This window comes from Anoplopoma fimbria, chromosome 16 (assembly GCF_027596085.1).
Source record: "Anoplopoma fimbria isolate UVic2021 breed Golden Eagle Sablefish chromosome 16, Afim_UVic_2022, whole genome shotgun sequence".
Taxonomy (NCBI): Eukaryota; Metazoa; Chordata; class Actinopteri; order Perciformes; family Anoplopomatidae; genus Anoplopoma; species Anoplopoma fimbria.
The window spans coordinates 14089991-14103659 of NC_072464.1; the positions used below are offsets into that span (position 1 = coordinate 14089991).

The following is a 13669-nucleotide window of genomic DNA, read 5'->3' on the forward strand; positions in this document are numbered from 1 at the left end:
TCACATCAGTGCACTTCTATGTTGGGCCGCAGCAATATGGTTATCTCCCAAAAATAGAGCCAAAGACACTGGGGCACAAATCATGAACAACATTGCATAGCCGTGCAATTTCAGCACAACTATTTGGGTTTCATTTCTCATCTTTTCAGCCAAGGATCAATATTTCTACTTCCATAAAAAAGATCAAAGAATGTATGAAAAGATGTTGGAGGGGGAAATGGCCCATTGAAATTTCATTTCACAACGTAACAAAGAAAACTTTGGGATCAAATTGGATTTTTCTAATGAGGTAGCTCTTACAAAGACTCGATATTGAACACCCCCCTCCAGCTCCGTCCCCACCCGCCTTTCCTCAGTATAGCTGGCATAAGCACATTATAGTGGACCGTCTGGGGGCCTCTTCGCAGCATCAATAGCATTTATTAGTGAACTTATCGGTCCAAGCAGATCTCCTGTGTGCCAAGGAGAAAGCTGAATGGAGCGTGTGTGTGTGTCGGTGCAAACTAAGCATGTGTATCCGAGGCAGGAGGGATGATGAGACGAGAATGCCAACATCAGGAGAGCTGGAGGAGAGCCGGCTGTGGGTAACCAAGCTGTCCTCCAGCCCCTCCATCCTTCTTTCCATTCTCAGTGTGACACACGGGTAATGGACTCCTTTGTGGCAGGATGACATATCAGTACCTGCCTATTAACTCATGTCTCACCCTTTTCAGCTGACAGTGGAGGGAGGAACAGAAAGGGAGGCAGGGAAGGAGAGGGTGACAGAGTGGAAGAAAAATAGAGCGCAAAAGAGAGAAAAACAGTAAGGAAGAAAGACATAACATAGGTAGCGTCAGAGCTAAAGGGCAGATGGACAGAGAAATTGTGTTTCCCAAAGGAAGGAGAGACTGCAGAGTCAAGGGGCCGCGGATAAAAGAGGAGAAGACGGAGAGATTTGAAGGAAAAGGGAACATCTGTACTTGATAAGGGCAATAAAGGGCTCTGAATGCAAAGATGGGTCTGCTTGAAATGAAAATGTTATGAGAAAAAAGTTGTGCAATATGAATAATGAATTGGACATACTATATAAATAAACATATAGTATGTACACAGTGTGATTGAAAGAAGATCGATTGAAGAAATCAGCTACAAAAAAAGGGGACCTGAACACGACTGAAATAAATTACGTGTCAAACAGTAGTGTTCTCCAGGAGTCATCTATGTTTTGGTGGTAAATATAACAATTACATGCCAGGAAACAGGATATCTTATTTTTAACCGGACGTAAATCACCTGAAAGAAGCTAATCTCCAACATATTGGAAGAGAAAACGGGTGTTTTTGAGCAAAAACTCAATACGGAGACCAACTCATGAATAAGAATAAATAAATAAATAAGTAAGAAAACCAAATGGAGTTTGTAGTGGGCTTGCTATTATCAAATTGAAAACACTGTCGCAAACCGGCCTAAACATCACCTTATTTAGGATATCACACAATATTATACCATAAGTTCTCTTTGATCCCCTTCAGTACTTTAGTTTTTTTTTAATCATTTTAGATAGCTAGGTGCAACATAAAAAGAAACACAGTACCTACTGGTAGCTAATGACAGACTGGTTACCTTCCATATTGATGTCAAACTCAAACAGACAAAATCTAAATCAGACACACATTGCAAAGTTTAAGAAAATGACCACACAAATAGTCTATAAAGATGTGAAATTATTACACAACAACACAGTCCCCTGACAAAATGTACCTTTAGAGTTACCAAGACACTGAACATTTAGGATTTAAAAACTCTCTATTGTACAGTATGCTGACAATTGCTTTTAATTAATCATTTTCAACTTCAGTCCTATACTTCTGAGCTAACATTTCTTCCTGGTAACCATTTTGGACCTTTTCAACACTTGACTACTGACATAAAAGGTAACGCCTTAAATGTCTACCATCACGTCACTTTTCCTTCACATTATCTCTGACGGCTTTCATTTTGTGAGGAAAAACTGATGAAGCAAAGCAGATTTACAGAACAAAAGCAGGAGTGTTTTCTTATCTACAGGGTTAAATCCTTACAAGGTTGCAGCCAATAGAAAAGAGGCAATTAAGTAAATACACATCGATGAGTGTATCTTTTTGGACGTTGTCTTATAATTGTGTCATATCCTTTGTGGGTGGATTGTCTCCATCCTTACTTATCCTTGCCTTCTGGGTTTTGCATACAAAATCAAGTGGGACCGACCTGAGGTGCTCCTGTAGAGGGTGCCCTGCTGGGGGTGGCTGGGGCTGCGGTACAACGGGCCCTGGAACGTCCGATCCTCGTAGATTGGAGCAATGTGGCGGTCTGGGGATATGGCCGACCTTAAGTCCTGGCCCAGCTGGCTGTGTTGACTAGCGTATGAGCTCCGCATTCCTGGAGATGGAGGAGAGTGGTTGGCGGATAAGTCGTTAGCGGCAGAATGGTCTAGTGAGCCACAGACAGTTATGTAAAGTGTCAAAGGTTTGGGCCTTCTGTCATTTCTACTCCCATGCGTCCTGTCAAAGTGTCCCCCCGCCCCGTTGTGGTGTGAAAATCAGTTTAGATACTTGCTTGATTTAGGCAATCAATCACAGTAGAGCACATGTCTCCTTTAATTGTTGTCAAAGGTAATGTCATTGTTGCATGGTAATGCGGTTCACTGATATGCAAAGTCTGCTCTGCATTACCATACAACAATAACTCGACACTGACAAAAATAAAAGCAGACGTGCTCACCGACACCTCTCTCAAGCAAGTTTCAGGTTTGTAAGTTAATTTTTACACGGTATGAAAATGAATGGAAACAAGTAGAAAAATTGTATACATGAGTTGAAAAAAGCATTTGCTAAAATAAACCAAAAATTAAGCATGATTCTTTGAGACAATAAAAAAGTTTTAACGATCTATTTACATAAAAAACTAAACTGCAATAATTAAAAAGTATGTTATGATAAAAACATAGCACCAAATTAAATGTAATGGTTCTGTCTTTTGAGTGAGGCTGAAAAGGAGCACATTAACTCAAACTTTTGCTGTGTAGGAGAAGGATGATGGGCTGTTAAGCTGCAAATTCCAAATAGTTAAAGGTCTAATGCTTGAAAATGGCCATAATTAATGCATGAATCGGCTAATCACTCCCGATGAAATTAAACTTGGGCAGAATGCCTTTATGTGACGAGAGGCACAATTACGCTCATGCTTTCATTGAAAAGCTTTAAGATGTCATGAATGTTTTATGGACTACGCTCTCATTTAAAGCTGAAGGAAAAAAAAGAAGAAGTTGAAGGCAAGGTGAACATAAAGAGAACTCAGGTTTGCTTTTCTTTATTCTCCATTTTGATCTGACAGCCTAAGTTTCTATGTTTTTGTCAAACCTCACATCAGTGAAGCTCACTACACTGTGAAGCCCCGTGGACCGGTATACAGCTGGCAACTTACTGCTCATTGCACATTTCACGAGCCTCCAAACGTCACTTGGGTCCTCTCCAACTGCATGAGCTCATTTACGGACTACTGCTCAACACCAGCTCTGCCATGCAGAACCAGCAAAATGAGGGATTCTTGTCACAGTTAGAGACGGAGGAAATTAATAACTAACAACTTTTGCCTCCTTTGGGAGCAGAGGGTCTTTGGGGGCAAAGCGAGTCAAGATTTTAGATGTAGATAGCGGGCGACACTGAGGCCGACCTCTGAAGCACCAAGCAGTTGAGTAGCAGAGCTCTGCGGAGGGGCATCGAAAGACCCAGCTAACCTCTAGCTGCATGACTAATGCATAGGAGAATGAAGTATCTAGATTAATGGTTGGCGTTTATTAAAAAGACGGCTGCAATCTACATTATGTACAGGCTAAGTTAATAAACAGGCTGACCCACACATAAATATTAAAGCTGAAGTCTGAAAAGTGGTTTTCCTGGTCAGGTTTGGTTGCATTCCATTAAACAACGTGTCTAAATGAACTATAACAGTGTAGATATTTTGTGCAGGTCAAGTGGAAGCTATTTGTTGCTGAGCCGCTTTGCCAAAATAATAACTTGACTGTCAAAACTGTGTTTAATTCAAATAAAAGGTTTTCTCCGATTTTTATTTCATCACTGGCTGTGTGTTCAGCTATCAGACACCCTTGGAGTAAAAAAAGCTGTGGAGGCTATCTCACATGTGTATATCAGATTGCGTTTGGGTTGAATTCCAATTGTCTGTATCTATATTAACAAATCTTACCTGCTTTATAAACAACAGTTTGGCCCCTACCAATAGAATTCTGGCTTTGGTGGAACATTGTTTAATTCCCGCGCTGAGTGTTAGTCCCACTCCACATATGCTACCAGGGTTGTTTCTTTACTGTTAAAGGATTGCTTGGGGGGGGGATTTTTTTTTCTTTTTTCTTTTAAATTATTCCGAAGAAATTATTTTTAAACAGCATTAAATAAAATCAATGAGCCACTTAATGCAATGCTTTCAGAGCAGCTTAGAGGGTTTTAGGCACTCCAGGGTGAATGTCTCTGAGCTTTTAGTGTCCCCTCTTGTGGCGTTTTTGCTAAATGAAACATTTTAGCTGCAAAATATACTGCAGGTTCACAATGCCAGGGTTTATCAATGAATTCTATTTAATATCAAAATTTGAGGCACCGGGGGTTACACTTAACCAGGAATTAAATATAAACAAAATACTTTGAAATGGCAGGCATGTTGTTGTGAAGGGTAGGGAGTAAAACTGAATAATGCTGCTGCCGCTGAGTGCTGTAGTGGCACCCTCAATAGCACAGGAAGCCTTTCACTCTGTGGCAGAGCACACAATAGCCACTAGCAGCAGCTTGGTGGGAAATCAGTTCTGTGCAAAGGTTTAAAGGGGGTGAGGATATGAAGAGAGAGGAGGAGGAGGTAGTGGGAAGAGCTAAGAAAAAGGCGTTAGCAACAGAGAAGAAAGACAGAGAGAGAATACGAGGGGGAGGATGAAAATGAAAAGAGGGCTAATGAGGCCGTCTGAGACCACCAGAGACTTCTCATCCCCTGTAAAGCCCGGCTGTGACCGAGTGACAGGGACAGAATCTCCCTGGCACGGGAGCCTCCATGCGTATCTCTCCCACTCAGCAGCCCTGACTCCTGAAAGTAGCAACATTCAAACAACCTTAGAGGAGACTAATCCATCTGCCTTCTTTACTACGCTCCCCTGGTAGAAGGGCTGCAGCGACTTCCAAAAAGCATCTGCAAATTGTCAGGGAGAAATAACACACTGCTGTCTATTGAGGATGAATGGCCCACATTCCTGGTGCGTTATAGTCATTTAATTCCACCCCCCCCCTCAGCCCTTTCACCGTGGCTTTAACAGATTGCACTTGGCAGAGGGCTGGATGAAGGGCGGTGGCGGGCTTGGCACGTGCTTGTTCTGGGGAAACAAACACTTAAACGGATGCAGCTGACTGCATTCCTCAACAAGAATCATTTTCAAAAAACCCTCTCAAGATTAAGAGGCGAACTGAAATGATCACCAGTAAAATCGTAATACTTTAAAGTGAGAATAGGTGTAAAAAATAAAGTGTACAAAGGTTAAAGATACTATGGTGGCTTGGCTGTCAGGTCTAGAACGCACACATGCATGGACGCATGGAATTTCCCCTCCCTCAGTTTCACCCACTCTGCTCTGAAATGGACATCAAACCTAATGGCCACATTATTAAGAACAATATGTCTTCATTTTCCATTTTTCAGCAGCAGACTTCCTGCCAATGACAGTGAGGGAGGGGACCCATGTGGGTGGGAAAAAGAGAGACGAGCACAAGATAATAAACAACAAACACAAGTAAAGGGATAGAACTGCTGAGAAGAAAAGAAAGTAAACCACCCAATGTGTGACAGAGCATGAGAGAGAAGAGGAAAGGAGACAAAGCATCTTCTGATAGATACTGACAGAAAACCACAAACGGCAACAATATCAAGGTTAGGTTTTTCAAACGGCTTTTGCCAAATGCTTGCGATTTCTGATCACATCCCATTTCCTTCCACTATGGCTCATCAAACACTTGTGACAAATTACTGTGTTAGAGGTAAGGCTCCACTGTGGTGTATGTGAGAGAAAGGATGACAGTGAAGGGACAGACTTGGGGGTGAGAAACAGAGGAGGGAGATGAGAAAGGAAGACATGGGAGGGATGCTCTACCTGAGAGAGAAAGAGAAAGAGAGGAGAACAGTGCTGGTGTCTGCGTTCACTCAGAGGACGGAGACTGAAATCCCATTTGTGTCTGCTTGAGACGTCATCACTCAGAGCTGTGTGACGTAAGTGTCTACTTACAAGAACCTGCATGTGAAAATTAACGTTGGACAGAATGTTCAACCATAACATTAGGAAATTCTGTCAACGCAAGGTCACACTAGTCTCTGATTCAAAGATGGTTTGGATTATTAACAGATCGCTATCTGTTACAGGTGGCGTGTGTCAATGACGGCTGAAAAACACAACAGCCGTCATTGACACGTGCTCTTCGACTGTCAGGAAAAAGGTACCACTCCTCAAAGTAGACATAGCTTGAATAGTTTGCTGTTATATATATATATCAATAGATCAATTTAAAAACAAAACCTAGTGACAATATTTTTGAGTAGATTACAGAGTTAGACCACGATGTGATATTATAGCTAACAATACAATAAACACGGTCCAAATGGCAATTGGTCGGAGATGAATATTGAACCGAGAACAAATAACAGACAAACGTGCACATGCAGCACCTACATGCAAACACAGCACAGTGAGGATGATGGGATCCCGATGTCACACAACAACAACAACAACAACCAAATATGATCACCTTGAATGTCATCATCCACCAGGGCATCTGAGGATATCCCCCCAGGCAGCATGAAGTCAAGCAGAAAAGAGTCTATTAACCTTGGAACTATCATATAGTGTATTGTTAAAAAAAAGTGCTTCTTTTACCATTTGGAGAGAAATAAAAGTGCTCCACCAGTTATAAATGACTACTCTGATTTCTTTCTCCAGCTGAGAATATAACAATAGGATACTGAATATAAAAACGGAAATGTGAATACATGTGTGATTTAGCTATGTAATAACTGTGGTTTTCATTATTTTGTCAAAGCTTCATTCTTATCAACAGGAGATCCCTGAAGAAGTGAGAGCTGAGAATGAATCCCTACAGGTCGGCTGTGGGGTAAAATTTGTTGGCTCCAGATTTGGACAGGATGCGTGTTTAGCTAGAATACATTAGTCAGCGTGTGTGCTAAAAGCTAGTTCGGGCAGGCAGGTTTTCCAATCATTATCTTCCTGATCTCCTCAACTGTTCTGATTAAATTACAACAAAAAAAACACACAAACACACACAGTTAAACAGGCGCCTCATTTTGTCCTTGGTGAGTGCATTCGTATAATGCACTCATCAAAATAATGGATTCCCACAGAACTCCATTATGTGTTGTGGAAATGTCTTCCTCTACCTTCTCTATTATTTCACTACATTGGTATAACATTAAAATGCCTATCACTTCTTTAACCTGCAAATTAAAACTAACTTGTTTACTTAACATCCACCAATATTCTTGATAAATTTGCTCGATATAAACGGCAACTTAACCGCAGCTGAAAAATCTTGTTCTTGGCTCCCAGTGGTAAAAATATCTTGCTTTGACTGAAATGTTAAATGTGAAAGTGTTTTTCCAAAGCTTTAGAATACTAATTGGAAGTCTTCCTACAAACAATAATTAAGAAAATACTTCTTAGCCACATGTTAGTTGTGTGAGTGTCCTGTTCTATTGTTAACAGCAAAACTAAGTATGATTAGAAGTCTATTATACTCCTCTTGCAGGAACTATGTTTTGTCATCACACCAGGACAATCGCTGACCTCACAGTCGCTGTTTATTTTCAGATTCAGTATGATGAGCACAGAGCCAACAACAGGACAACAAAAAATGAACCACTGTCCAAATATTTACAGCCTGCACTGCAAATCCTCTGCTCAACGAGTTCGGAAGAATTTATGGAAAGCAATTATGTGACAGCCTACAAAGACGGCAAGTTGAACATGCTATGAAACTCAATATAGCCGTTTTGAAGGTTTGTTACTTTTAATTATATCAATGTTTTCTTTTTTACGGTAATATACACTCCAATAATGTTTTTTTTGCATGAATGGCTTAAATTTAAATAATATTAAATAATAGTTATTATCTACTGATTGAGTGAGTTTGAGAAGGCTGCTGAGCTGAAACACTGTACATTTCTGTGTGTGTGTGTGAGTGTGTGTGTGTGTGTGTGTGTGTGAGTGTGTGTGTGTGTGTGTGTATGCATTTGAGCACCTGTGAGGCTGTCAGGCCGCGTCATCCTCTCGTAAATGTCGTAACTCTGGGGTCCATAGGGGTCGGTGTTGTGGAGCATGGAGCGGGGCAGAGTGGAGCTGAAGTGCTGGGGCACGGCGGTCATACTAGCCCTGACCGGAGACGACGAGTGAGTCGGCTGCTTAGTCAGTGGAGGGTTGATGCTCTCCACCATCGTCAGAGGCGAGCCCATGCGGCCCGATGATGACCCCGCCGAGGCCTGATAGGGCGAGGTCGTACGACTGGCGCCTCCCGACCGCGAGTTCGTGGAGCCCATGCGTCGCAGTGCAGCCGGGGAGTTCTTCTGCGTGGAGTAGGGCGAGCTGTTGCCACCGCCGCCGGCGTTACTGCTGCGCTTGGCAGAGGGCAAGGTCGTGGAGAAGATGCTGGAGAGGGGTTTGGGTTCAGTCACAATGGGGGAGCCGTAGGCACTGCCAACAGAGGTACGCAGGGAGCCGCGGGAGGGGGACATACTGCTGGCGTAGGCCGGAGAGTGAGAGCGAGAAGGCACTGAGCTCACCCTCCGCATAGCACGGCCAGGCACTGCTGCTGGGACTGCTGGACCCTGCAGGTCAGAAAAGACAACAATATGGCTTCATGCATTTTGTTTCATTCAGGAGATTTACAAACATTTAACAAATATGTTGTACCGTCTGCTATCACTATGACATGCTAAAAAAACCCTGCAGCTTTACATAAACCAATTCGTTAGACTGCATGTATTTACTCTGGGCATATTTATTTCCACCCCCCCTCCGTCGTGTGTGACAGAGCCATTTGGTTTCTCAGTGGTGTGTGTGTACAGCGCTGTATGAAGCATGATTATGTAGCAGTGCTCAGTGCACTGTGTACCTTCTGTGCAATTTTGGTGATTCTCTTTTGTTGTCAATACAAGCTATTGTCAATTATGTTATGTAACTTTCTGAGGCCTTGGACATTGTGAGCAGTGACTGTTGAATTAAAAAAATAAATGTAATATATGCTAGTGTTACTCAGAAGGTAATACGCTACAGATACATTTTGTGCTCGACAACAGCAATGTGTTGTCAGTTGATTGCTGCCAGTACCTGGGCTGAAGCCTGGCCCTCGGCCCTGGTATTCCTCCCCAGGGTACCAGTGCCGGCGCCAGGGAAGGAGTGCTGCATCCTCAGCTCTGCCTTGCCCAGGTTCTGGCTGCTGACGTAGCCACTGCTGGCATCCTGGTAGCCGCTGTCCGAGTACGAGTTCATCTGAGTTGAGCTACGCGAATTCCCCGCGGATCCTGAGAGAGCGTGACAGAAAAAGAAGGCCAGAAATTAAATGCATGGAGAGAGAGAGAGAGGAAGGACGGGTTACAGGAACGGGAGACGGACACATCATACAGGGTTTCATAATAGATATGACCTTTACCTAGACATAATTGCTAATGACAAATAGCACAGCGGGGGGAGAACTGTTCTGCCACCACTATAATCCAGTGTGCCATGATACATTCAGCCTTTCATAAACTTTTATGAGGGATCAGTTGTTACAGGTGACACTCAAAGTATAAAGCATCGAAAGGAAAACGCTGCAGGATGAAACGGGTTTTCTGAATCATCAAGGAGAAGTAATTATATAATTTGTAGTCAAATGATTGCCAGATATATTTAGCGGGACAATGCTGAGGTAAGAAAACAAAGATGGGACTTAGAGAAAAAAGAAAACTGCACAGGATAGAGAGAAGGCAATAACAGACCCTCACTTTCATGGAGGGAGGACTGCTCGGGGGAGTACAGAGACACCTGCTCTGACTCAGTCCTGATGCGGTAGCTGGGCGACTGGGAGCTGTCAGTCACCCGAGACTTGGCGTCCCCTGAGGCGGAGGCATCTGGGAAGACACAGCAGAGCAGGGAGTCAGACAAAGAGGGAAAGGCTTCAAGTCTGAAGCAATTAAGAGTTTTGGCTTTGGATGGAAAATATTATAATAGTCATTAAAGCAGTAAACAATTGATGGAAATGAGAGGAAACAACAACAAACAATGATTTCCGCAACATTAGTTTCACGCTTGTGTACAGTGGAGTCATTAAATCTGAATAGTTTCAGTGCCACTAACATGTCCCTACACCCCCTACACCCCCCTCTTCATGACATCCAGTGTGGAAAACAGGAACTGGAATCAGCCCCGTTATGTCTCTGTGCACGATGTTCCACCTTAATCCCAATCTAGTTAAGCGTGACCAGTGTCAATGAGTTACTCTGCAATCACAAGCAACAAAAGCCAGCAAGTGGAGGGGAACAGAGGCAAACATTGGCAGCCAGGTTTTTTCTTTTTTTTTTAAATCCTGCCCAATTTGCGGATGTGAGAATGAGAGTTGCATCCAATGAAGAAGCCCCCTCGTTGCACCAAACTGACCGGTTGAATTAAATCTGTTGACACGTAAGCCTCGTGTGGTGTTTGACCACCTGGCATTTTGCACTCCCACCTCTGAAGATCTAAGGGATGTTTGTCTCATTTACAGATTGGGACTCAGATTGCCAGAATACACATTTGTCAAGGCTTGTTGTGTGAAGTTTGACCCAGCCTTTCCTCGTTGACTTCAGCAGGTCCAGTCTGAATCAAACATCCTCACTATTTGCAAAACACCTTGCCAATTGGTCCCTTTCAACAGTGCTGCTATCTCGAATTTAATATATGACCCTGCTTAAAATAACAACCTTATGAATTTAAGTTTCAGTTTCCGATTAGTCTTGCTTTCTTGATCGCCGACTCACTCTCTCTCTCTCTCTTTGTTTTTCTCTGTTTTTGTTTTTAAAAGATACACATCTCTAGTTACAATGTGGGAACATCATGATCCTTGTGCAAGATTCACAATATTCTTTTGAACGTTAATTTACTGCATGTAATGAATTTGTTATTTGGCTAATAAAACCACAGCATTAGAGTTGGACATACTGTAATTCAACTTGTGCAAAATACTTAATGCCCTCAAGGTCGTACCAACCATGCAAGCATGTAAATCACATCTTGTCAGAACCATATGTTTTATCAGCAAAACCAATATGACTGTATGAAAACAGAACAGTTAAGAAATGTAGGCTATTTAACTCGTCAGTATAAAAACACTGACATCATAGAGTCGTCACTCATGATGACAAAGCCACATTCATTTGATGCAACGGTTGGTTAAAAGCTGGATTTGAACTATATTTAGTTCCTGCTAGAGAGTCTGAAACTGGTCCAAACCTTCCTGCCACTTCATGTTAATAGTCCTACGGACAAATTACCACAGCACACCCACACACAATATATATTAGTGGAAACCATCTGGAAATCTTGCTCTGCTTTAAGTAATTAAAACAAATATATCGCAGTTGACAGCAACCGTGAGAGCTGGGGTGTAATGTGACAGGGAAAAAATTATAGTGATATGCATAATATACCTCACCCACCTGGGGGTGGGTTGTTGCTGCAGCACCTTCAGCACCTCTCCTTAACAAGGTAACTAAAACTTTACTCAAGAATAACAATACATGCTCACACAGTGCAGAGGATGCAGCAAGTATTAATCAATTAAGTGTTTTTTCTCTATATATTTTTTGGACCCCAATGCTTTTTGGCGTCAGGTCCTGGCGTACAGTGAGAACGTAATTCAAATGTAAGTTAAGTTATACAAGGGACCTGTTAAAGTATTTACAGAAAAACAATGATATTCTAGGTTTCTATAAGACCGGAGGCAAGTGTATGCCCTTAAACGTAAGTAATAACATGACTGAACTAGTCTTTTGTCTCCTCCGATCCCAGCAGTGACTCTGTGTCTGGCACACACTGTGTCGTTTCAGACCACAGGGCTTTTATACTGAGCCTTGACCCTGTTTGATGAATGAGATGCCAAAAAGCCAGAACAGAGAAGGAAGAGAGGGAGACAACAAGAGAGAAAGAAAGAAACCTTGTAGTCATTGTAGATGAAACATTACTGGCTTTCATTATCCATGTGTGGCAGGGGTTTTGGGCATTAACAATAAGGTCTCTCTTATGTTACAATTGAATGTTGTAAATGTTAATGTTGCTGTTTTCTCTCTAAGAAACTGAAGAAGACAGTTGTAAGTTCTTCCACAGGGGATAGATTTTAAAATGTATTTTGCAGTTGAATATTTATCCCTACTACTAATGCTCACTTTAGTCTTTAGTCTCTTTATTGTCTATTAATTATGTATTAGATAAAACTACACAATACAGTTTACAGTCAAGTGACACCCATACAAACAATCAGCTCGTCTGTAGCTTAAAACAAGTGTATTTACATTTCCCTCACTGATTTTTTGCAGGTATTTCACTACTTCTAATAAATGTGTTGGAAACTTATTTGGGTTTTCAAAAAATATATCTAAGTATAAACTAAAGCTACATCTGGACTTGGACTGGCTTTTGTTAGGTACTTGTTTTAATGTCCACTATACAACAAAGAAACCAGAGGGGTCACATAATGGAGAGTCGCCATGCAAGGTCAAGTTAACTCTAAAAAGATCTGGATTGTAGTGCTAACTTTGAGCCTGTTGAGGTTAAAACATATTCATAAGCATAGATAAGGAACAAAGGCTTATAATTATGAGCCTGCTAGGCATCCAAAGGGTTGGAAAACAATAAAAGGTTAGAGGAAATAATTGCCAACGGTGAGAAACTGAGCTTTGGAGAGAGAAATGGACAGTACTAACAGAGAGAAATACAAAGCAGGGGCAAACAAATGAATTAATCAAACAAAAGAATGAATGAAAACTGATGTTTAATACTGGAGAATCAATTATTCACTTCACACCAGAGGGGTGAATTATTCTGTATTATTTCCAGAGAATTAAAGTAAAACTCAGAAGTAGGCTATTTAACAAAAAATGTTGTTGAATTTACTTATTATTTGGGTATATTCATTATTTAAAAATCACAAAAATGCAGGAAACTAAGTCTCTAAAAGTGGTTTAGAGAACATTCCCATTTTTAAGGTCTCAAGTTTGACAAGTGTGATAAAGACATGTTAAACTGTCAGCATATCGAGAGAATGCAAAGCTGAAGACAATAAGACGGGGGACAGAAACAGATAGAAAGCTTTCATTCTGGGGCGTTTTCTACCCTCAGTGGACATGAGGTGTGACAGCATTGACATTTCCTGCGGCTGAAAGGCTGTTTCCACAGTAACACTTCTATCCGAAACCCTCAGACAGTGGAGACGTACGGTGGCTCATGTTGCCAATAAGCCTCACAGACACAGGTGGCCCATTACACTATATGCCACACATTTACACTTTAATTCATTTTAGATTAGAAAAAGTACATTGCCGCATCTGACTATCATTTATCATCTACACTACAATGAGAAATCAATAC

General features: G+C 41.7%; 1 protein-coding gene across 4 annotated transcripts in view; it reads right to left on the bottom strand.

Moving 5' to 3' along the window:
• LOC129104279 (plakophilin-4-like) overlaps window positions 1–13669 on the bottom strand; it is a 72631-nt gene that overhangs the window by 20397 nt on the left and 38565 nt on the right. For 3 of the 4 annotated variants that reach the window (XM_054614877.1, XM_054614875.1, XM_054614878.1), the window contains 4 exons: window positions 10048–10179; window positions 9398–9591; window positions 8313–8895; window positions 2227–2397 (listed from right to left, as the gene is read on the bottom strand). In XM_054614877.1, the coding sequence (XP_054470852.1) occupies window positions 2227–2397; window positions 8313–8895; window positions 9398–9591; window positions 10048–10179 (1080 nt within the window). The remainder of the gene's footprint in view (window positions 1–2226; window positions 2398–8312; window positions 8896–9397; window positions 9592–10047; window positions 10180–13669) is intronic. The other variant, XM_054614876.1, reaches the window with a different exon arrangement.